This window comes from Hyperoodon ampullatus (assembly GCF_949752795.1).
Source record: "Hyperoodon ampullatus genome assembly, chromosome: 1".
Taxonomy (NCBI): domain Eukaryota; kingdom Metazoa; phylum Chordata; class Mammalia; order Artiodactyla; family Ziphiidae; genus Hyperoodon; species Hyperoodon ampullatus.
The window spans coordinates 119430042-119451897 of record NC_136914.1 but is presented as its reverse complement, the minus strand read 5'-3'; the positions used below and the strand labels follow the sequence as shown (position 1 = coordinate 119451897).

Below are 21856 nucleotides of genomic sequence, written 5' to 3'. Positions count from 1 at the left end.
AGTGGCTGTCACCCCTGTTGGTCTCAGGCCACTGTCACCCATCTGTCTGGATCCCCAAGTTCCTGTTCAGTGGGATACATTGGGGTTGGGGGCAACAAGAAAGTGTGAGAAAGGAGGGGTCGGGGGAAGGAGGGAAATTCACTTGATTCCATCCTCAGACTCGCCGTTCTCCCCCAGGGAGGCCCGGATCTAGAAGGCGAGGACCATGTGAAACCACAGGACACGCAGGACCAGCCTTCCTGGAGAGTTCATCTGAGTGCAGGAAACAGGCAGGGAACATTTCCAAATGTAAACCAAGAAACCAGACATGTTAGGGTGAAAATGTAAACTCTGCACTTATTTTTTAAAGAGATCTGGCATCTCTTCAAGGGAATGGCAGGCTTGGGGAAGGACGCTCAGGCTGTGCCCCCCAGACCCGCAGGGTGTGTTCCAACTCTGCTCTGCTATTAGCAGTATTGGACGCGAGGTGAGCACCAGCATCCCCTCCAGCACAGTGGTCAGGGCCTCAGGCTCAGGGTCGGGGGTTCCAGGGGAATTGTTGATGCCCAGAGAGTGAGCCCTGTAATCGGGTGGGTCAAGCCTGTGACGTGTGGCGGGGACCCCCAAGAGGAGAAGCCCTGGAGGCGTGAACGGGGGGAGCACTGTCCCCGGTGCCACCTGTCGGAATGAACCCACCGGCCTGGACTTGGCAAATGTTGGCCAGGAAGCCGGTGGCCGCCCACGCTCTCTATTTCTTGCCTCTTCCCTCAGCTCTTCTGCACAGCACAGCTCAGGCGGAAGCTTTTAGCTGTTTGTGATTTAATCAATAGAGAAAAGAGAGTAAGGAGATCCAAAATCTGCCTGTAAATCTTCATGGAAAAATAACCCTTGTTCTCCTTCATTCCCTCGAACTTCATCTTTATGTTTGGAAAGACTCAAGTACCTTTGGAGATGCGCCACATCATCTGAAACGTAGCTGTCTTCTTCCCTCTCTCTCTCTCCTTCCCTTCTTTTTCTAATTAGTTCCCTCTCTCTGTTTACCTGGCTGCCTAGCCCGGTCCAACTGCTGGGTGCAGCATCTTTGCACCGTGCGTGTCCTCTGGAGCAGAACCCACACCCCTTGCCCTGTCTGCTTTTTCATTAGCCCCTTATTCTCCTGGAGGGAAAAAAGTCACTTATTGTCTTGTGCCTCTGTTTCTTTCTCTTAATGAAGAGTCATACACAGTACGTGTAGCATTTGAATATAAAATATGTGCATTATGTGGTAATGAGAGACAAAGGTGAATCACTAAACCAGAAAGAGCAAGTAGACAGAGCAGGGATGGCACTTCTCTAGGAAATGATGATCTCCTGCTCTCTCAAGGGCCTCTGTGTGCGGGTGTATGTGTCTTTATATGAAAATACTGCATGAGGAATGCACAGCTCAAGCTGCTGAGACCCAACCACTTTACCTCTCACTAACCTAAACATGGCGTGCTTCAACCATGCAGGAAACCTCACTTTAGATCTCAGAGTAGAATTGGCAGTGGCTTATTATGTGAATCCTACTTTCTGTTTATATATATATATATATATATATATATATATATATATGAACACTGACTTTGCAATAAGACCTGAAATGTGTGTCCCTGCTCTGCCACACAGCAGCTCTGTGACTTTGGGCAAGTTGCTGAACCTCTCTGAGCCTAAGTGTCCATGCCTATAAAATGAAATGAATGATAATGTCTACCTAGTTTGAGGATTAAATTAGAAGATACACAGAAACATGTATCCCGTGACCACTCAGTAAATGTCAGCTACTCGATACTGCTACAGAAAGCGGAGGGAATTTTGAGCAAATCCGTAAGAGAGAGAAACTCCCAGTAGATCCAGTGATCAAAACTTGTGCTGCACACGTTTGTTCCGCCCTCCCCGGGTTCTGGCTACAGCGGACCCTTAGCGCTTGCCACCCGGCAACGTCTCTGCAGTTCCACGATCACCTCTGATTAGAACTTGCGCTTATTCTGGGTGCTAATGCATTTCTCCTTTGCAAAGTGTTATCCCAAGTTAGTTGATCTCCTGCGCACTCTGACAGTTTGACTTTGCACAGCAGGAATGTGTATGTGTCCCTGGAGCGTCCGCTCCACCTGAGAAGAACAGGATTGGAGGTGGTGGGCCGTGGAGGTCAGGCCCTGCAGCAGCCAAGGAAAGGAACTGCAGCGCCAGGATTAGGACACTGTTTGTAGCCCTGACTGGCCCGTGACACACGCTCCCTCAGAGGTCCTACTGCTGGCGTGTAAAATGGGGCCAAGGCCTGTGGTTGTCACTGTGCCTTCTCTGTTGAGACATGAGATACATAAAAGCAGGACCCTATGAGGTGCTTATGGAAGGTTGCGAGGGAACTAAGAGGTGGTCACGACCAGGCCTTGTCACAACCAAATAGCCTGTCGTTGGGATTATGACCGCCTCCTCTCGGGTGCCCAGGAATCACGTGGCCGCCCCCCTCCCACGTGATGCCGAGCCACGGTGTCACTCCTTGCTGCCAACAGTTTCCAGTTCCTGGGTCGTGCCAGGCTTTGCCGAGTGCCCCCTTGCGAGCAGGGGCAAATATTTAGACAGGAGAGCAGCCTTTGCTTGGTCCCCAAAGAAGGACTGAAAAGGAGCCTCTCCGTCATCGCACCTCTATGAACATGCCTACCCCTTGGCACTTAGGGGGCCCCTCTGATTCCTCACCGCTGCCCTGACCACCGTGTCTTCCTTCCATCCAGATCGTGGCTGCCATCCTCGCCATCGCTGGGATCGTGATGATGACCTACGCGGATGGCTTCCACAGCCACTCTGTCATCGGCATAGCCCTGGTGGTGGGCTCGGCATCCATGTCCGCCCTCTACAAGGTAGACGCGGGGAGCAGGCTCTCTGGGCCTGCCTGGGAGGGAAGGGCAGGCCTCGGCGTGGCTGGCCCGTTGCTTTGGGGGAAGCTTTGATGGAGCCTGGGCTTGAAGATGAGCCATTGTTTCCCAGGAGCACCGGGCACACGAAGCTTTGCAGTGCTGAGACACACAGCAGCTCTTAGCCCTGGCTTTCTAGACCTTTCCATCAATGGCTGTACATTTGCAGCATTTGTGATAAAACGGGTGGAACCATGGATTGGCTGAGTCCGATTGGTGACTTCCTGGTCCGGCAAGGACTGGAGAAGGATCCAGGGCCCCAACTGGCTGGCTCAGTGTTTGGTCAGATACTTTCCTACCAGATTGGACATGAAAATTTGAGTATCTGGTACAGCTTTGAAATCTTGTATCACATGGTTTTTGAGGCCACCCGTATTCAACATGAGTCCATATGCATTTCAGGCGTTGCCTGTAGACTGAATGAATAAAAGCACAACTACTATCATATGGGGAATTATAAAATATTTTTGACAAAATGTTGGGAACTGTTGGAAGGCATGGCCAGCTGCAAGTCTCGAGAGAACAATGTTTATCCCCTCACTCTCTCCCCGGCTCCATTATGCCTCTCAGCCACTCTCTCCCCTCACTTGCCCTTCTCTTTGGATCCGAAGTCAAGAATGCAAATATTTTGTGGTCTCCAGGTTGGTAAACTGAACTGGAGGATTCAGTGAGAAATGAGATTTTAGCTTCGAGACTTACTGGCCCTTTGTGGATCCAGACGGTTGGACAGAGAACATAAAGCATTGTAGAAAGTTCTAAGGAACTTTTTTCCAGCACTGGGAGGAAGACACTTTTGGAGAGTGAAACATCTGTACCATCTTACCTTTCGTCAGCCCCCTGCCCACACTGCCCCACCACACACGGGCCATCTTCCTCCTCTGGGACACATCTCCCTCAGAGGATGTGATAGTCTAGCCCCATTCTGGGACTCCAGAGCCATGGTCCAAATGCAGAAAATATTGAGAGGCCACACTCTGCTCTCTCCAATGAGCTACATGCTAATGGGAAGCCGAGAGCGGATAGAAACGCAATCCACGATGAACACAAATATTCTGATTTAGACTTACGTTTCCATCTCCTCCACTGCCTGATCTTTATCCAGAGAGGCCAGTCGGTGGAAGGGTGAAAGCAATTGACTGTATTTCCCTTTCCGTGCTTCCTGCCCAGAAATGCCCAGAGATACCTGAAAGAGATGTGAAATGGCTGGAAGAGGAGGAAGGAGGAAAGTAGGAAGGACAGCAAGGCAGAGACTGAACTTGGACCATCAGGTCCGTAACTGTGGACGGTTCAGTAAACATGGGGGCTGGACGGGGGCCTACTGCCTCTGGGAGCTCAGCTTCCCGGCCTCTCCAGTCACCTTTGTCCCTCTCCTGGCTTTTCATGCATCTCAGATATGTACAAACAGGAACAGGTGCATGAAACCAAGTCGGGTGTGTTCCGCTAAAACCCATGCCGTGTCTGGAACAGGGGTGGTGAGCTGGAGCAGAGATCTGTGAGTGTTATGAGCACTCTCCCTTTGATTTATAGGAAATGTCTTTGCAGCCAAAGCCCTTTTGCTTGGGGGAAGTGGTTTTCAAACTGTGTTGTTCAAGGTCAGAGATTAATGTTAGGGGTCCCCGAGAGGAATGTGTAATCATGGCAGATACTTCTAATTTAAGTGGCTTCTAATTTATGTGGCTTCTAATTTATGTGGCTTCCTCATCTTCAGTGCTCTGAAGCGGGGATGTGGTGTCGTGAATACAGCACAGAGAAATCAAGCCTAGTGTGACAACCTATGGTTTCTGAAGTTGCTCTCTGTGTACCTGGAGAGTAACTCTCCATCGTGTTGCTACTGGGCATAGGTAAAGCCCACCGCCCTTCACTGAAGGCCATATGAGGTAGAATTCACCTGTCACATGGCCGTTGGTCCCGTGGTCCAGCCCCAGCTTACCAAGTGCACTTGCTTCTCCGTGGCAAGTTGGAGTCTTAGGTGAGCCATCACCCCTCCTCCTCTGCTCTCTCCATCAGGTCCTGTTCAAGCTCCTCCTGGGCAGTGCTAAGTTTGGAGAAGCCGCCTTATTTCTGTCCATTTTGGGTGTGTTTAACATCCTCTTCATCACCTGTATTCCTGTCATCCTCTACTTTACCAAAGTGGAATACTGGAGCTCTTTCGATGACATCCCATGGGGAAACCTTTGTGGATTTTCACTCCTCTTATTGAGTAAGTGGCGATCACCCTGTCAGAATCACCAGGAAGCAGGGACTGACAGAGCGGCATCCGGGCAGCTCAAGGGGAGTCTTTGGAAACCCATGTCCTGAAGGAGAAAAACGAGTCTGTTATTATCCTTAAGTTCCTCGTGCTTTTCTAGGTCATTGTGTCGTGAAAAGGAAAGCCTTTGAAATGATGACACTGGATTCTAATTCCAGGACCACAGTCGCTGTAGTACTGGCCATGGTCATTTGGTGCTCTGAATAGTGAACTAGTAGCCCTGTATGCTGCGTGGTATCTACTAATAATAATACATTCCTTATATAGGGCTGGTAAGAAGTTAGTAAATTAGTGCATGCAGAGAGCTCTTAGAACCTGCCTGGTAATGTTCAGTAAATACTACCAATTACCATTAAATTAGTGTCATCATCACCATTAGTTGATATAAGGCTGGTCCTAAGCAGGAAAGCAACCAAGGAGGTGCCTCATCCCATTTCCATCAAAAACTGTACATAACACTTAAAAATGATTAGGATAATAAAATTTATGCTATATGTATTTTACCACAATAAAAAAAATTCAAAAAGAAAAAAACTAAATAAAAATAAAAATAAAAACATACATTCCAAAGCTCCTATTCATAGTCTTCCCAGAATCATTGCCAGCAACAGAGAAAAGCAAAGTTAGTAGGATACATAGGAGGGCCCCAATCCTCTTTTCTAGTGCCTGCTCGCTGGTTACCTTTGCCAAATTTCTTTTCCCTTCTTCAAAGCTCAGGGAAGAGGGGAGAGCTGAGTCAGCAGGATGTTTGGCCCTAATCCCGCAGTTCTGGAGCCCTTGCAGGAACCTGGAATTCACTGAGTCAGAGTAAAGGGCAAAACACCTACCACTCCAGCCTCATCAGAGAAGCTGGGGTCCGACGGACCAGGGGAAAGTCCAGGGCCAGTCGTGAATAACACCTGTTTTTTTTAATTCTGTATTTCAGCATTCAATATTGTATTAAATTTTGGAATTGCTGTTACATATCCAACTCTGATGTCTCTTGGAATCGTCCTCAGTGTACCTGTGAATGCAGGTAAACCTATATGGCTTTCTGTATCTGCTTGTAAACACACACACACGCAAACACACACAAACATGCATGTGCACACACATACTCACGTATATTCTGGCTGTGTCTGGTATAGCAGGCATGTTTAACCTTCTCTGTAGAAAGAAAGCACTTCAGTAAAACATTGATGTTTGTGACACATGCAATATTTTCTCCAGGGCGGCTTGATTTTCACATACCACACCAAGATACAGAAAGTCTAAAGCCATCTCCATTCAAACTGGTGTGGGGATCAGATGCATGACATGAATACTATTGATAAGTATAGACAAATATGTAGCAGAGGAAATTTTTAATTTTTGTTAAGTGGCTTTCCAGAAGAGACCGCTAGCTCAGGTTATGGCAGGCCTGAGGTAGAGGCATGTCTGCAAACTGCAGAAGCGTAAACACTGTTCCCAAGTCCCAGAAGATAACCCTTCCCCCAGCTGCTCAGGACCTGGCTCTTTCTTTCACTGGGGACTCGCCGACACACTCAGCTGGCAGCTCTTCCAAAGCCTGCCATCACCTGCCCCTCACCTCCTTCCTTTTCCTGGCTCCTTCTGCTATGAATTTCGGATTTTCCTCCCAGAATGCCCCCCCACTCACCGCCCCGCGCCTCACACCCGCCCTCCCTGTAGAACCTGTTTGTGAATCACTTCTCCTCAGAGCATTCACCCCCTTGGGTTTCGCGCAGCTTCCGCCAAAGCCATCTCCCAACCCTACTGCTTCTGGGCCATTAGAGGATTAGGCCCCCAGGGGATGGCAACCCCTTATCCTGCTCAGTCTGGTGTTAGTAAGCCTGAAGCATAGGCAAAGCCGCACGCAACTTCCTAAATCTCTTCCTGCTGTCCCATTCCACACGTTCTGTATATGCCTCACCCTGGCCCCAGACTCCTTGGGCCCAGCACCATCCCTGCCCAGAGGGAGGATGGCGGTCCCCACGCATCACCTCTCCGGGCCTTTGCTTGTCCCCTAAAAGTGAAGGTCGTCCCCACGTCATCACCTTGGTTGATACGAGAACCACATGAGATGACCTATGAGGCAGAACTTCCAAAGGCAGGAAAGCCCCTGAGCTCCTGGAAAACTGGTAAAAAAGTGGTCCAGCTTGTCAGTTTCCAAACACTACAGGCTTCTGAAAAATAACGCATCAACTTACCCCCGCTGCATCTTGGTGTGTCTTTATAGTCCCACAGTGTTCTTATTTCAAGGAGTATATTCCAGGCGGCCCTGGTATAGAAGCTACTTTGACCATATCATACAGCCGGGTGTGTGAGAGGTTAACCAGAATTCTCTTACTACTTACCTGCAACGTAAGAGGGTCCGTGTCAGGGGAAGGAATTACCCTCAGTTCTCCAGGGGAGGAGAGAAGCCGAGGAATCGGCTGTTACCTGACTGTCAGAGCAGAGCCCTTGCTGGGCTTTCTGACTTTCCCTGACGCCCTCTCTAGTGCAGCTTGTATAGCTTGCTAATTAACTCTCCCCATCTGTGAATTAACAGGCCATGCTGCCAATATTAAAAATCAAACTGCTTCTGAATTAGAGTGAGATAAAAGTGGCACTTTCATTCCACAAAAGGGCTACTAACAAAGTGCTTTTTTCAGGTTTAACTTTTACCTCTCTACCCACCCTCCAGACGGAGGTGAGAGTCAGGTGCAAGGGTAGGGGGCGGGGCAGGAGGATGTGGAGGAACGTGAGGGGGGATGACAGAGCAGCCCCCTCATGCGGCGGGCGAGCTGGGGGGGAACAGCAGTCCAGCACATCAGGCTTCAGAAGCTGCACATGCAAGTCAGAAAACCCTCTTTCACAAAATGCGTTTAAAAAAAGCAATCTACTTCTCCCTTGTGGAGAGGCAGGCCCCAAATTTTCTTTGTTTGGTTTAGTTAGGAAAAGAGAAAAAGAAAGCAAAAAAAGAAAAGAAAAGAAAACCAACATTTGAAACACTTTTGATCTTTAGTTATGAAGAGAATGATGATCTCGATTTGTACGAACTGACATGAATCCTGTTCTCATTTTGTTCCCTCACCTGATGTGGGTCAGGAATGAGCTTCTTGGGCCTTTAATAAACTTTCATAATCTGTGGTGACACAGGTGGCATTAGAGCCTCACACTAATAATATCCTGGGGTGGAACAAAAGTTTGTATTTATTATCTTCAAAGAACCAGGTCAAGTTTGGTCTTCAGAACGTATATTATATATATAATGCTCTTAAACTATAAAAATAAAGTATGTCACTGTAGAAAATGTGAAAAGTGCCAAGAATATAAAGAAAGCAGTAATGTTTTAATTATCCTGCCAAGCCGGAGGTGCCCACGATTAACTTTGGTGGATGTATATATTAATACACATGCACATCTCCAACTGCCCCTGGTGTTTCGTTTTGTCTCTCGCACAAATCAATGTGGGAACTAAGGTACCAGGTCAATTGGGGAAAGTGAAACACAGCGCAAGGCCTCGCAGCAGACAGGGTTTGTAAAGTTAACGGGGGATTTCTGGGAGGCAGCCCCTGCCCGCCTGGTCAAGGGAGAACAGCTCCGGCCCCGTGGAAGGGGGCGCCCAGCCAGGCCCTGGCCTGGCTGGGCCCCCACCCCCTCCTGATGGCCTGGCACGATTGCCCCCCGGTAACCCACACTTTCCATCCCCTGCAGTTGTTGATCGCTACACCAGTAAGATCGTCTTCAACGGGGTCCGGGTCATCGCCATGGTCATCATCGGCCTGGGCTTCCTCCTCCTGCTTCTGCCCGAGGAATGGGACGTCTGGTTGATGAAGCTGCTCACCCGCCTGAAAGTGAGGAAAAAGGAGGAGGCGGCGGAGGGCGGCACGGACCTGGGCTCAGGACCTCAGAACAAGGGTGGAAGGGCCCGGCCCTCCTTCGCCCGCTGATGGTCCGCCCGAGAACTCTGTGGTGACGCTCACGTGGGTGATTTGGAATCTCTTCCCCGCAGAGGGAACCTCGGTTTGGTGAGGTGTACATACCTGTACAGTTTTGGTAATCTGCGGTAAGTTATATGGTATTTATTGGCATGTCCAACTTGCTTGCACTTTTTTTCACATCAGACCTTTCACTTAAGGGTACCAATTAAATACGGGAGAGAAAAGAACCTCTCCGCTCTTTTTCAATGAATGTAAAGCAGCATAAAATGATCCTTGCCTAGATTGTTTGGGATGACAGATGTTCTTGACAAGGCAGGGCAGATGTTTTGACTCTTCCCAACTGAAAATTACATTGCACACTGTGATTATTTTTCAGCTATGGTAGATCATACTTTGTTTTATACCAGAGCTGTACTCTTAATTTTAAGGGATTTCAATGAACCAAAAGATCACTCTGAGTTAATTTGGATAAACGGATTGTTGGATGGATGGGTTGATGGGATGTGAAGAGCCAGAGCAGAAAAGGATAATGGACATGGAAAACCATTGACTGTGGCTAACTGGGGGTGGCGATCGGAGGAGGGCAGGCCCGAGCCAGGTAACAGAAAGGGAAGGTTAAGTCCCAGCCCCAGCTGGCTTGCTCTCACGTGTCTGTGTAAGATCATGGAAGAGAAATTACAGTGCCTTCTACAGAATTTTTGTCTTTACCTATGTGAAGTGAGGTGACATTATAGGTCACTGGTGCCGTCTTATCATTTAGATGTAGAAATCTTTAGAAACAAATAAAAGACTATACATTGTGTGTGTGTGTGTGTGTGTGTGTGTGTGTGTGTGTGTACAAAAGTGGCAAAGCTGATGACCAGTGTAGTAGAACACGGGTCACGGTGTGCATATAAGGTAGACTCCGCAGAAGATGAATCACTGGTTGCTTTTACTTCCTGACCAAGACTGCAAGATTTACTGAATCTGCAAACCTTTTTATGAAACTTTTAAGCACCAGGCTGTTTACTTCCATAATTTAGGTCTGCCAGAAAATTCTATCTGTGATAGATCTGTAAAGAGGGACAAGGGGGTTAGAGTTTACTATTTTTGAAGTTTACATTGTTACATAACGAATCGGAAACCTTATTTTGAAACGGTGTCATAACCCAGTGGTGTGCTCTGTAACCATGGAGTCTTTCGTTTCCTAGGGGAAAGGGCATTCGTGACCTGAACTTTTTAAGCAAATTATTATTCTCAGTTTCCATTACCTGTTTAACCAAACAGATTAATAAACGATTTAAAAAAGAAGCATTTGGTGCTGTCTTGGTGGCAACTCTGTTCCTTTCCCACTAGGCTAGATCTGACTTTCCGGCTTCCTCACCTTATACTTTTCTCCCAGCGAGCCCCACTCTCCTGAACCTTCAAGGCACAGAAAGCCATTCAGCTGTCTCAAGGGAAGAAAGTTCTTATTGCAGACAGAGTTGACTTTCACAAAAGAGAAATGCAGGACACAGAGACAGCCTCGAAGGAAAGGTCTCCGGACAGCGTTCCCCTCCCGTCCTCCTACCCTGTCCTGTCTCCTCTCCTTGGATGCCGCCCTCCGTGCAGCTCTGGGGTTGCAGCCCTTTCCTGTGCAGCCCAGTTCCCTGGCTCCCTTACACTCGGGCCTCAGAGTGGCAGCCTCAGTCCCTAAACTGACCTGGTCTTCCAGCTCAGCCCCCACACCTGACTTCTGCCTTAGGTGCCCTGACCTGTTCTGGCTCTAGAGGGAATTTGATGTAACGTGTATGTCACTGTTCCAGGCAGCTGTGGCCAGGCGCTCTGAGGTCCAGTGTCTCTCATGCCCTGGCCACAAAGGGCTGGGTTCTCTAAGAGGGCGTGTGAATGGAGAGGAGATGACAGCCTCTTTAGGACACTTTGCCCCGCCACCTATCCCTAGAGCATCTGCACACCATGCACCACTTGCTACGTGGGGTTGTAACCTGGGGAGTGTAGTTGTCCAGATCAAAGGGCTCCCCTGCCCATCTCTCCTGCGTATGCCGGGAGCCCCATAGTGGAGCCTGAGCCCCTCACCTCCACGACTGTCTGGGCTCCCAACCTCTCGAGTTACCCCAAGGTGCCAAACAAATATTTCCTTTGTAAGCCATAACCTGAAAAATTGGGAAACCCTACACGAGAGCAGATTTACCTTCTTCTCCTATGGGCATAAAAGACTATGAAGAGCTTCCCTGGTGGCGCAGTGGTTGAGAGTCCCCCTGCCGATGCAGGGGACACGGGTTCGTGCCCTGGTCCGGGAAGATCCCGGGCCCGTGAGCCATGGCCGCTGAGCCTGCGCGTCCGGAGCCTGTGCTCCGCAACGGGAGAGGCCACAACAGTGAGAGGCCCGTGTACCGCAAAAAAAAAAAAAAAAAAAAAAAGAGCGGCTGCTTTCAACAGAGTGACCAGATCAATCAAGCAAGCAAAGAATCAATAAGGAGGGCACTTCAGTTCCCCAGCCAAGGTCTGGCAGAGAGAGTTCCGTGTGGATTTCTGATGAAAAGTCAGCAAGCGGAAAAGTCAACTAAAAATAGAAACTCTTTTAACTTTTATGGGAACTCGTAAGTGTATACTACACGATTTTATTAACATTAGAATTAATAATAGATGTTTGCAGGAAACACTACATGTTTCCAAACAATTCAACCATAGGGAATCCTAAGACTCTTTTAGGCTGTTGCCAGGTTATTTTATACTTCACTTATGATGAAGAAATCGATTCTAAAAATTCTGTGTATACTAAAGAACATATTTACTCTTTCATCTGTAGTAGTCTGTCACTCTCGTGTATGAATCTGGGAATTGTTCTAAACAATTAATACTAACAACTAGAAACTAAAGTGATTTCTTCAGTATCTATGATGTTTTGCTTTAGTGCATTACTTTTGAGGTTCTATTAATTAAATCCAATATTTAATACAGTTCTAGCTGTACAGCAACAGCAAGAAAAAGCAGTAGTCATTATATTCAGTGGCTTGCAGTTTCTGTCCAGTCTACACCAGGCCTCTGAGCACCCCCGGGAGTGGGGAAGCAGAAAAGATTCCTTAGATGTGCTCTGGGTACGTGTCTATAGCTATTAGCTCACTACCTCGGTCACTGGAAAACACTATGGAGCCACTTTTTCTAGGCAAAGCACATCATTTCCAGAAAGGCCTTTTTGAAATTCAAAGTCAGAACCTGGAAAGAGCCATCCGCCATCCACTGAGCTCATGGAGCCGGTTACTTAGAATTCGCTTCAGTGACCGGCCACTAAGTCACCCCTTACACCCCTGAGAGAATGTGACACAGGGCAGCTAGGCTCCTTTTCTTAGTCAGATAGTGCCACAATGATACCACATTAAAAGTCCACCTGGAACTCAGTGGCTTAAACACGCATGTGTGTGCCTAGGCTCATGGGTCTGCAGGGATTGCACTGTGGCTGACAGGCCTGGCTCAGCTGAGTGCCCCGGCTGCAGGTGAGGGTCTGCCTGGGCTGGCTGCCAGGCTGGTGCAGGGCTCAGCTGAAGGGGATGCTCATGTCTCTTCTACTATGCAGCTGCTCTTGTTCTTTGTTCTTATTTTTGTCTTTCACTCTTTTTCTGTCTTTTGTGGTTTTAATATTGAGCACTTTATATGATTCTATTTTCTCTCCTTTCTTAGCATATAAATTATACTTATTTTTTTTAACTGTTGTTAGTGGTTGCCCTAGAGTTTGCAATATACATTTACAACTAATCCAAATAACACTATGCCATGTCATGTGTACTGTGAGTACCTTATAATAACAAAATAATCCTAATTTCCCCCATCCCTTGTTATCATTGCTGTCATTCATTTTATTTATATATAAGCATACATATACACACATATGAAAAAGATGCATAAGCATACATAATCGCATACATTGTTGCTATTATCATTCTTAATAAACTGTTATCCACTAAGTCAGTTAGAAATAAGAAAAATAAAAGTTTTAATTTTACCTTTACTTACTCCTTTTTCAAAGCTCTTCCTTTCTTTATGTAGATCCAAGTTTCTGACCTATTTTTTATTCTCTCTAAAGAATTTGTTTAAACATTGCTTGCAAGGCAGGTCTACTGGCAACAAATTTCCTTGAGTTTTGTTTGTTTATTTCTCCATTTTTGAAGGATAATTTTGTGGGATAAGGAATTCTAGATTGGTGGGGGTTCTCAACACTTTAAATGTTTCACTCCTTTTTTTAAAATTAATTAATTTATTTATTTATTTATTCTTATTTTATGGTTGCATTGTGTATTTGTTGCTGCGTGTGGGCTTTCTCTAGTTGCGGCGAGTGGGGGCTACTCTTCATTGTGGTGCACGGGCTTCTTATTGTGGTGGCTTCTCTTGTTGCAGAGCACAGGCTCTAGGCGCGCGGGCTTCAGTAGTTGTGGCATGCGGGCTCAGTAGTTGTGTCTCGCAGGCTCTAGAGCACAAGCTCAGTAGTTGTGGTGCACGGGCTTAGTTGCTCTACGGCATGTGGGATCTTCCCAGACCGGGGCTCGAACCCATGTTCCCTGCATTGGCAGGTGGATTCCTAACCACTGTGCCACCAGGGAAGTCCATTTCACTCCTTCTGTTGCCTGCCTGGTTTCTGAGCAGAAGCCACCTGTAATTCTTATCTTTGTTTCTCTGTAGATACAGGATTCTTTCAGGATTTTTTCCCTATCTTTGATTTTCTGTAGTTTGAAAATGATATGCCTGAGTCATTTTGGTTTTGTTTTTGCATTTATTTATATTATCGTGTTCCCTGAGCTTCCTGGAGTTGTGTTTTGGTGTCTGACATTAATTTGGTAGAAATTATCAGCCATTATTGTTTCAAATATTTCTTCTGTTTCTTTCTCCCTTTCTTCTCCTTCTGGGTATTCCCATTTTGGGTGTGTTACCTGTAAGGGTTGTCTCACTGTCCTTGCATATTCTATTCTGTTTTTCCAGTCTTTGTTTCTTTGCTTTTCAGTTAGGGAGGTTTCTATTGATACATCCTCCAGCTCAGAGATTCTCTCCTCAACTGTATCTAGTCTACTAAGAAGCCCATCAAAGGCATTCTTCATTTCTATGACAGTGTTTTTTATCTCTAGCATTTCTTTTTGGTTCTTTCTTAGGATTTCCATCTCTCCCTGCTTACATTGCCCATCTGTTCTTGCCTGCTGTCTCTTTTACCCCTTAACACATGAATTATAGTTGTAATAAATTCCCAATCTGAAAATTCCAACATCCCTGTTATGCCTGCTTCTGACGCTTGCTCTGTCTCTTCAAGTTATGTTTTTTTTGCCTTTTGGTATGCTTTGTAATTTTTTTCTTGATAACCGGACATGCTGTACCAGCTAAAAGGAACTGCTATAAATAGGTATTTAGTAACGTGGTAAGGTATAAGGGGAGGGGAACCATTCTATAGTCCTATGATTATGTCTCTTTCAGTGAGCCTGTGCTCTGGACTGTAGGCTTCTCAAATGAGTCTTACTTTTTTCTTCCTCTCTTAGGTGGGAGAGGATGGCTAGAGTGGGCTAGAGTTGGGTATTTCCCTTTTCCCACGTGGAAGGCTGCTGCTGTCTGGAGTTGGGTATTTCCTTTCCCCAGGTCTCTTAGGGTCTGATAATACCCCCAGCAGGTTCGGCTCTGGTTAACTAGTTTCTCCTGATGGAAGGCTTTGTTAAGAAAAAGAGTGCTCCAGCATATTTCAAAATGGCTCCTTTTCCCCTCCCCCTGCTAGAAGCATGAGGGAATTTTTCTCCGATATTTACTGTGGGAACCTGGTTGAGCTCATGGAGGTAAGTTTCACAATTGTGGAGGCCCCCTATGACCGGGCCCCCCTGGAATTTTTAACTCTCAGAGTCCTCCACACTGAGCCTCCAGCATTTGTCAATTACAGTTCTGGCTTTCCTATCTTGGCACTGGTTCCCACGTAGTTTCTGTTTGTTTGTCTCTGCTCTGATAAGTTTTCTCTGTGTTCATCTGTCTGTCTCTCCAGTCTTGGGCGCAGTGGTTTGCCCTCTGTCCTAGAAGAGTTGATTTTTTAGTCTATTCAGCTTTTTACTTGTTAGGATGGAGTGGCAAATTCTAAGCTCCCTACATGCAGAGCTGGAAACCAGAAGGGCTTTCCTTACTCTTTCAAAATACTCTAAGAAGTAATGAGGTGGACCAAAACAGAAATGATTACAGAAGCACAAACTGCCCAGACATAGACGCCTCTCCCATCCGACCCTCTGATCCTTCAGCGAAAGGGCTGCTCCACTCTGCAGGCTGCCGGCTGCCCCTCCCCTTTCTCCAGTGGTCACTTCCCTCACGGCTCTTGGCTTGACACGCAGGTTTTCAGCCTACCTCCCGCAGTGGTCATCCTTCTTGGGCTCCCATGCTGATTCATGATTCTCAGCCTGTCCCTTATTTCCCACCATAAGATAAACCCATTCCTTTTTGGCCAGTGTTTCCCCATTCCAGCCGTTGGCCAGAGACATGGGATTCAAGCTTCTTCGTCTCCGTAGGGCTGAGAATGTGGAGAGATTTAATCAGGTCCCAGGGTGAGGAATATGCTGTTATTGGCAAGGTAAACGATCATTCACCAACCTGCAGGTGAAGCCCTTCCCACCATAAGCACACCACCTAGCAATTCTCTAAGCATTCAATAATCAGAGGCCATATAGAATGATAATTGCCTCACATCTCGTAACACAACAGTTGTTCACTCATCTGGAGAGTGCAGCCTATGTTTACATTAGCTTTTAGTGCCCACAGTAATTGTACTTATTTTACTTACAGTCAACTAGACCCCTAAGATTTAGTTAGATGTTCATTCCATCCTATTCCCCTGAAATTGTTTTGTTTTGGACACAAACAGGATTTCACACTTACCGTTTATTTGTTTGTCCCATACTTTAAAAATGGAATCTGGGACTTCCCTGGTGGCGCAGCGGTTGAGAGTCCGCCTGCCAATGCAGGGGACACGGGTTCGTGCCCCGGTCCGGGAAGATCCCACATGCCGCAGAGCAGCTGGGCCCGTGAGCCGTGGCCACTGAGCCTGTGCGTCCGGAGCCTGTGCTCTGCAATGGGAGAGGCCACAGCAGTGAGAGGCCCGCGTACCGCAAAAAAAAAAAAAAAAAAAAAAAGGAATCTGCATAACTGAACCAGCTCCTGTCTTTAAGAAACTTTGAAATTAGTAAGAGGACTGATCAAGGTCGCCAGGACCTCTGCTATAAGGCAGCGTGAGACGACTGACTCTCAGGGGCAGACTTTGTGCTGTTTGGATCTGAGGGATTGTGAACTACTTCATGAAGAAAATAACTTTTTGAGTTGGGCCTAATAGGATGAATAGGGTTTTCAGAAACAGGTGGGTGGCTGGGCAGTTCAGATGACTGGAAGAGCAGGAAGAGAGGCAGAATGTTAGAGGCAAGATCTGGGAACAGCAAATAGCTAAGATAAAGAGATGGGCATCTGTAGGGAGTGGTAGGAGATAAAGCCAGAAGACAGGCTAAGTCCTAATGTGAGGGTCTTCAGTGCCATGCTGGGATATCAGGGCATTTGTTGGTCAGCAATAGAAAGACACTAGAACTAATTAAGCGAGAGAGTAGCATGATTAAATCTTCTTTATGTCAGCCCATCATCCCAACCTGTTGATATCCTTGAGTCTTTCATTAAAACTATGAGCTATCGCCTCCATCCCCAGACCCTATGCAGGTTTGATAAGCATCCTTGATTACACTTCTCTAATTCAACTACAAAATATATAAAAGTTATAACCCTAGTCACAACTCTGAAAGTGACCTTCCTTCAGGTTGATTACTCAGATTCTTTGGGCTATGCTTATCCAACCATGTATCACTCACGTATAGCAGCATCTAGTCCACAGTTCTCAAGAGCAGATATTATTGATTGCTTATTTCAGTACACATGATTTACACTCATTATCTTTTTTAAACCTTTCACCAGCCCTCTGAGATGAAGCTATTGAAGTTTACTGTGCATTCTTTTAAACTGCAAAATCTTTCCCATCCCAGAACTTGAATCTCAACCTTGAATTGATTGGTCTTCAATCAATCTTCTAAGAAAGTATGGATTTTATCAAATAGATCCTTCATAAAACCTTTGGTCAACTGTAACTCCTTTAATATCTACCTGGTTAATATAAAGAATTGTAGAATTCACAAGATCAATTGGAAACTTCATTATTGTTTGTGTTTATTGAGGCTAACTAGAAAGTTTCAAGTCTGGCACACGGGAATAATGAAATAGAGTTTCAACCTAGCCAAGAAGCTAAGTAGACCTGAATTTCCTGAAAAATTTTAAATAATCTAACAGTACCAGCATGAGACCTTAGTTGCCTAGGTAATAAAGCCGGTTTCCATGGAAACCCATTGGTCTGTATCAAAGAAACGCTTTGAATTTTAATGGGGTGAAAGAGCATCATCTAAGAAAGACCAAATAGTTATTGCTAACTGAACTGTTCTTGGTGGTGATGGCCTTTTATGTTCATATTTGTTAATAGCGGTGGTTGTTTTTGCCAGAAAAACAAGCTTTAGATATGCAAATAATCATAATAGCTAATACTGTCTTCTCTCCTCTACACACCACAAGAGAGTTTCTTTTTTTTTAAAGAAATATTTCTTTCTTTATTTATTTTTGGCTGCACTGGGTCTTCGTTGCTGCACGCGGGCTTTCTCTAGTTGAAGCGAGCAGGGGCTACTCTTCGTTGCGGTGCACAGGCTTCTCATTGCGGTGGCTTCTTTTGTTGCAGAGCACGGGCTCTAGGTGTGTGGGCTTCAGTAGATGTGGTACGCGGGCTCAGTAGTTGTGGCTCGCGGGCTCTAGAGCGCAGGCTCAGTAGTTGTGGCACACGGGCTTAGTTGCCCCACGGCATGTGGGGTCTTCCTGGACCAGGGCTCGAACCCATGTCCCCTGCATTGGCAGGCAGATTCTTAACCACTGCGCCACCAGGGAAGCCCTACCAGTGTATTTTATATACTTAAACTATATACATACACACAAACACACACTCATTTTATCCTTACAGTAACTGAGGTTGAATTCCCTGGAGATCCAGTGGTTAGGACTCCGCGCATTCACTGCTGAGGGCCCGGGTTCAATCGCTGGTCGGGGAACTAAGATCCCGCAAGCTGAGTGGTGCAGCCAAAAAACAAAACAAAACAAAAAACAGCAACTGAGGTAAGTGGTATTATTATCCTCATTTTACAGATGAGGAAACTCAGAGATAAGAAATTGAATAACTTACCTAACATCATACAACCAATAAGAAGAGAGCTGTGATGTGAAGTAAGGCAATTTGGCTACTCCACACTAAGACTTTATTCTGTTAGCTCTCTATACCCACCTCGCCATCCCAGCTTGTATTCCCTCCATCCCCCTAACTTAATTTTATTATGATTTTTCTGTTTTAAGATTTTTTGATGTGGACCATTTTTTTTTTTAAGAAGATGTTGGGGGTAGGAGTTTATTAATTTTTAATTTATTTATTTTTGCTGTGTTGCATCTTCGTTTCTGTGCGAGGGCTTGTGTTGTGGCAAGCGGGGGCCACTCTTCATTGCGGTGCGCAGGCCTCTCACTATGGCGGCCTCTTGTTGCAGAGCACAGGCTCCAGACGCGCAGGCTCAGTAGTTGTGGCTCACGGGCCCAGCCGCTCCGTGGCATGTGGGATCTTCCCAGACCAAGGCTCGAACCCGTGTCCCCTGCATTAGCAGGCAGACTCCCAACCACTGCGCCACCAGGGAAGCCCGAAGTGGGCCATTTTTAAAGCCTTTATTGAATTTGTTACAATATTGCTTCTGTTTTTTGTTTTTGGTTTTATGGCCCCGAGGCATGTGGGATCTTAGTTCCCCCGGCCAGGGATTGAACCCATGCCCCCGGCAGTGGGAGGTGAAGTCTCAACCACTGGACCACCAGGGAAGTCCCTATTATGATTTTTAAATGAATAGTTAGTATTTACATTATTGTGGCTATGCCAACCTTGCTAATTGCTGAGCCCAGTAATATACTATTTACAAATTTATTTTCTTTTTTCTCCTTCCTTTTTACTGAGGCTAGATACTAGCCCTTTTGGGGAGTCTGAAATTCTACCTACCTATTGTTAATTTTTTTCTCAAATGTGCCAATGTTTCTGCCATATGCACATTAACAGTTTGTGTGTTTATTTCCTGAGAACACTTTCCTCCCTTCCTTCTGCTATGATACCTATTGGTTGCTCTCTGCAAAGATTTCATTGTGAGATTTCCCTTTGTGCCAGAGATCCTCTTTCTTGGATCCTGTGCCATGTCTTTCTTTTGATTTCTTGTTTTGGTGGAAGGTATTCTCTGTAGCCTGTTACAGTAAAGTATATGAGAGGTTCTCAAAAATCTGAAAATGTCTCTATCCTGCCCTCACATTCGATTGATAGTTTAGCTGGCTCTCGAATTCTAAGCTGCAAATAATTTTCCCTCAGAATCTTGAAGGTATTTGATTTGTTGTCATTTGGCTTCTGATGCCACTTGAGAAAGACAAAGCCATTCTGATTGCTAGTAATTTGTAAGTAGTCTTTATTTAGCTTAATAGAAGTTTCCAGGGGCGTCTCTGGTGTTCTGAACTTTCACAACATGCCTTGATTTGAGTTTCTTCCACACCTTTTGCTAGGCACACGGTGAGCCTTTTGAATCTAGAGTCTTGTGTCCTTTGGTTCTGGGAAGTTTCCTCCCCTCTCTTTTCTCTCTTTCTTGAACTATTAGTAGGATGTTGGATTTAAAGGACTGATTCACTAATTTTCTTTCTTTCTCTTATATTCCATCTTACTCTTATTTTGTTTGTCTTTCAGGAAGATTGTATCAAGTTCTTTTTATTTCTGCACCTCAAGTAACAAAGACTTAAAGTCATGCCTTCAGCAAGATAGGAGTTTAAGTATCTCTCATGCAAAAGTCCAGAGGTAGGCTGCCCAGTGTTGGCATGACAGCTCTGCTCTATGAAGAGGCCCCATCAGGCTCCTTCTATGCCCAAATTTGCATTATGGATCACACCAGTTATCTTTTTAGGAAAGTTTCCTTAGTTGCAAGAAAATACTTTTACTCGCATGTCAAGAATTAGTCACATAGCTATATGTGCATCTCACTTGGAGAATCCACTCGGCCACATATTTTATGCGTGTCTTGGACAATTTGAATCCTCTTGTCATCTATAACTACATTGTCTAATATGGTAGCTGCTACCTACATGTGGCCACTGAGGACTCGAAATGTGATTAGTCCAGATTAACATGTGTTTTAAGTTAAAATACACACTGGATTTAGAAGAGTTAGTATGAAAAAAGGAAAATCAAATATTTTAGGTTGATTATAGGATAAAGTGATAATATTTTTAATATATTGGCTTAAAAGAAATATATTATTATAATTCATTTCACCTGCTTCTATTTTACTTGTTTTAATGTGGCTACTAGAAAATTTTAAATTACATATGTGGCTTGCCTTGTATTTCTGTTGGATAATGCAGCTCTATAAAATGGGAATAATAGAGTGCCTACCTCAATGGCGCTCTATTATTAAATGAGAAAGATTAAATGAGATCCTAAGTGTAAAATGTTTAGCCCAGTGCCTGACAAAGAGTAAATACTCGGAAAAAGGAAAATAGACTAGTTAATAACGTAGTATTTCATTGACTCTAACACCTCCATTCTTGTTCCTGCATTTTCACACCTCGGACACTCGGACACATCGTACAGGGGATGGCACCCAACTGTCGCCAGACCCCAGTCATAACATAGTTGTCCCTGCCTGTGTGTGCATACACATCGAAAGCACTAGCATTCCATACTTGCAGAGTGAGTGTCCATGGCCTAGAAGACAGTCTAGGAGGTCAGAAGGGGGCACTCTTAACCTCTAAGAATCAAAATGTTAAGGAGACAGGTGGAGGGTCATTCTGATGTGTTTAAGCAACATTCCCAAAATAGGAGTGAAGAGTAAGCTCCCTGTACCTAGTTGGCTGAATTGTTCAGCACCAATGGCTTTTAGCTCTTTAGTGGATCTGGAAAGACGAGAGGAGGGGCGGGGAGAAGATAAGGTAAGAGGACTTGCTCAAAGTGCCAAATGCCATAGATGATAAGATTGGTGGAAAAACACAGACATTGGTGACAGAATCAAAAAGTGATTCTGAGGACTGGAACTCATAATGAAGTTTCATGAATACCTTAATCAATTTCTGCTTTTATTTTCCTTCTTCTGTATGTATTACTGTGATATGATTTTTTTAAATTCATGCCTAAATATGTCTAAATAAGTCTAAGATAAGAATCTTAGGTAATGAAAAAGCATTGTGTTATAGTTTAATTGGCAGCGCTTTTTCCTTTCTTAGGGGTATGTAAAACAATGGGGCAAATTATAATGAATGCATTTTAGATTTGATGAAACATAGTATTATTCCCTTTAAAGGACTTCTAAGTCCAAGATCAAGTGACCTCTAAAATATAGTAATACTAATAACTAACATTTATGTTTTTCTTTTTCCTATGACACTTATCTAACATACTATATGTAGAATTTATTGTTTATGGTTATTGCTTATTGTCTCCCCGCTAGATTTCACATTCCATAGAGCAGCAGTTTTCATCTATATTGTTCTCTGATGTCTCCCAAGCCCCTAAAACAGTGCCTGGCACAGAGTAAGTTCTCAATAAATATTTGTTGAGTGAATGAATGAAATCTTTGTAAGTGCTGTTCTAAGTGCTTTGCTTGGATTATTCCATTTAACTTTCACAAGAAACCTAAGTAGATATTACAATCATCAACATTTTCAGTTAGAAACCCATGTATGTAAAA

General features: G+C 45.2%; 1 protein-coding gene across 2 annotated transcripts in view; it reads left to right on the top strand.

Moving 5' to 3' along the window:
- SLC35F3 (solute carrier family 35 member F3) overlaps window positions 1-9068 on the top strand; it is a gene marked incomplete at both ends in the record, with an annotated part of 294306 nt that extends 285238 nt beyond the window's left edge. For both annotated transcript variants that reach the window (XM_079698569.1, XM_079698570.1), the window contains 4 exons: window positions 2730-2855; window positions 4917-5109; window positions 6083-6172; window positions 8833-9068. In XM_079698569.1, the coding sequence (XP_079554695.1) occupies window positions 2730-2855; window positions 4917-5109; window positions 6083-6172; window positions 8833-9068 (645 nt within the window). The remainder of the gene's footprint in view (window positions 1-2729; window positions 2856-4916; window positions 5110-6082; window positions 6173-8832) is intronic.
- Between the last annotated feature and the right edge of the window lie 12788 nt (window positions 9069-21856).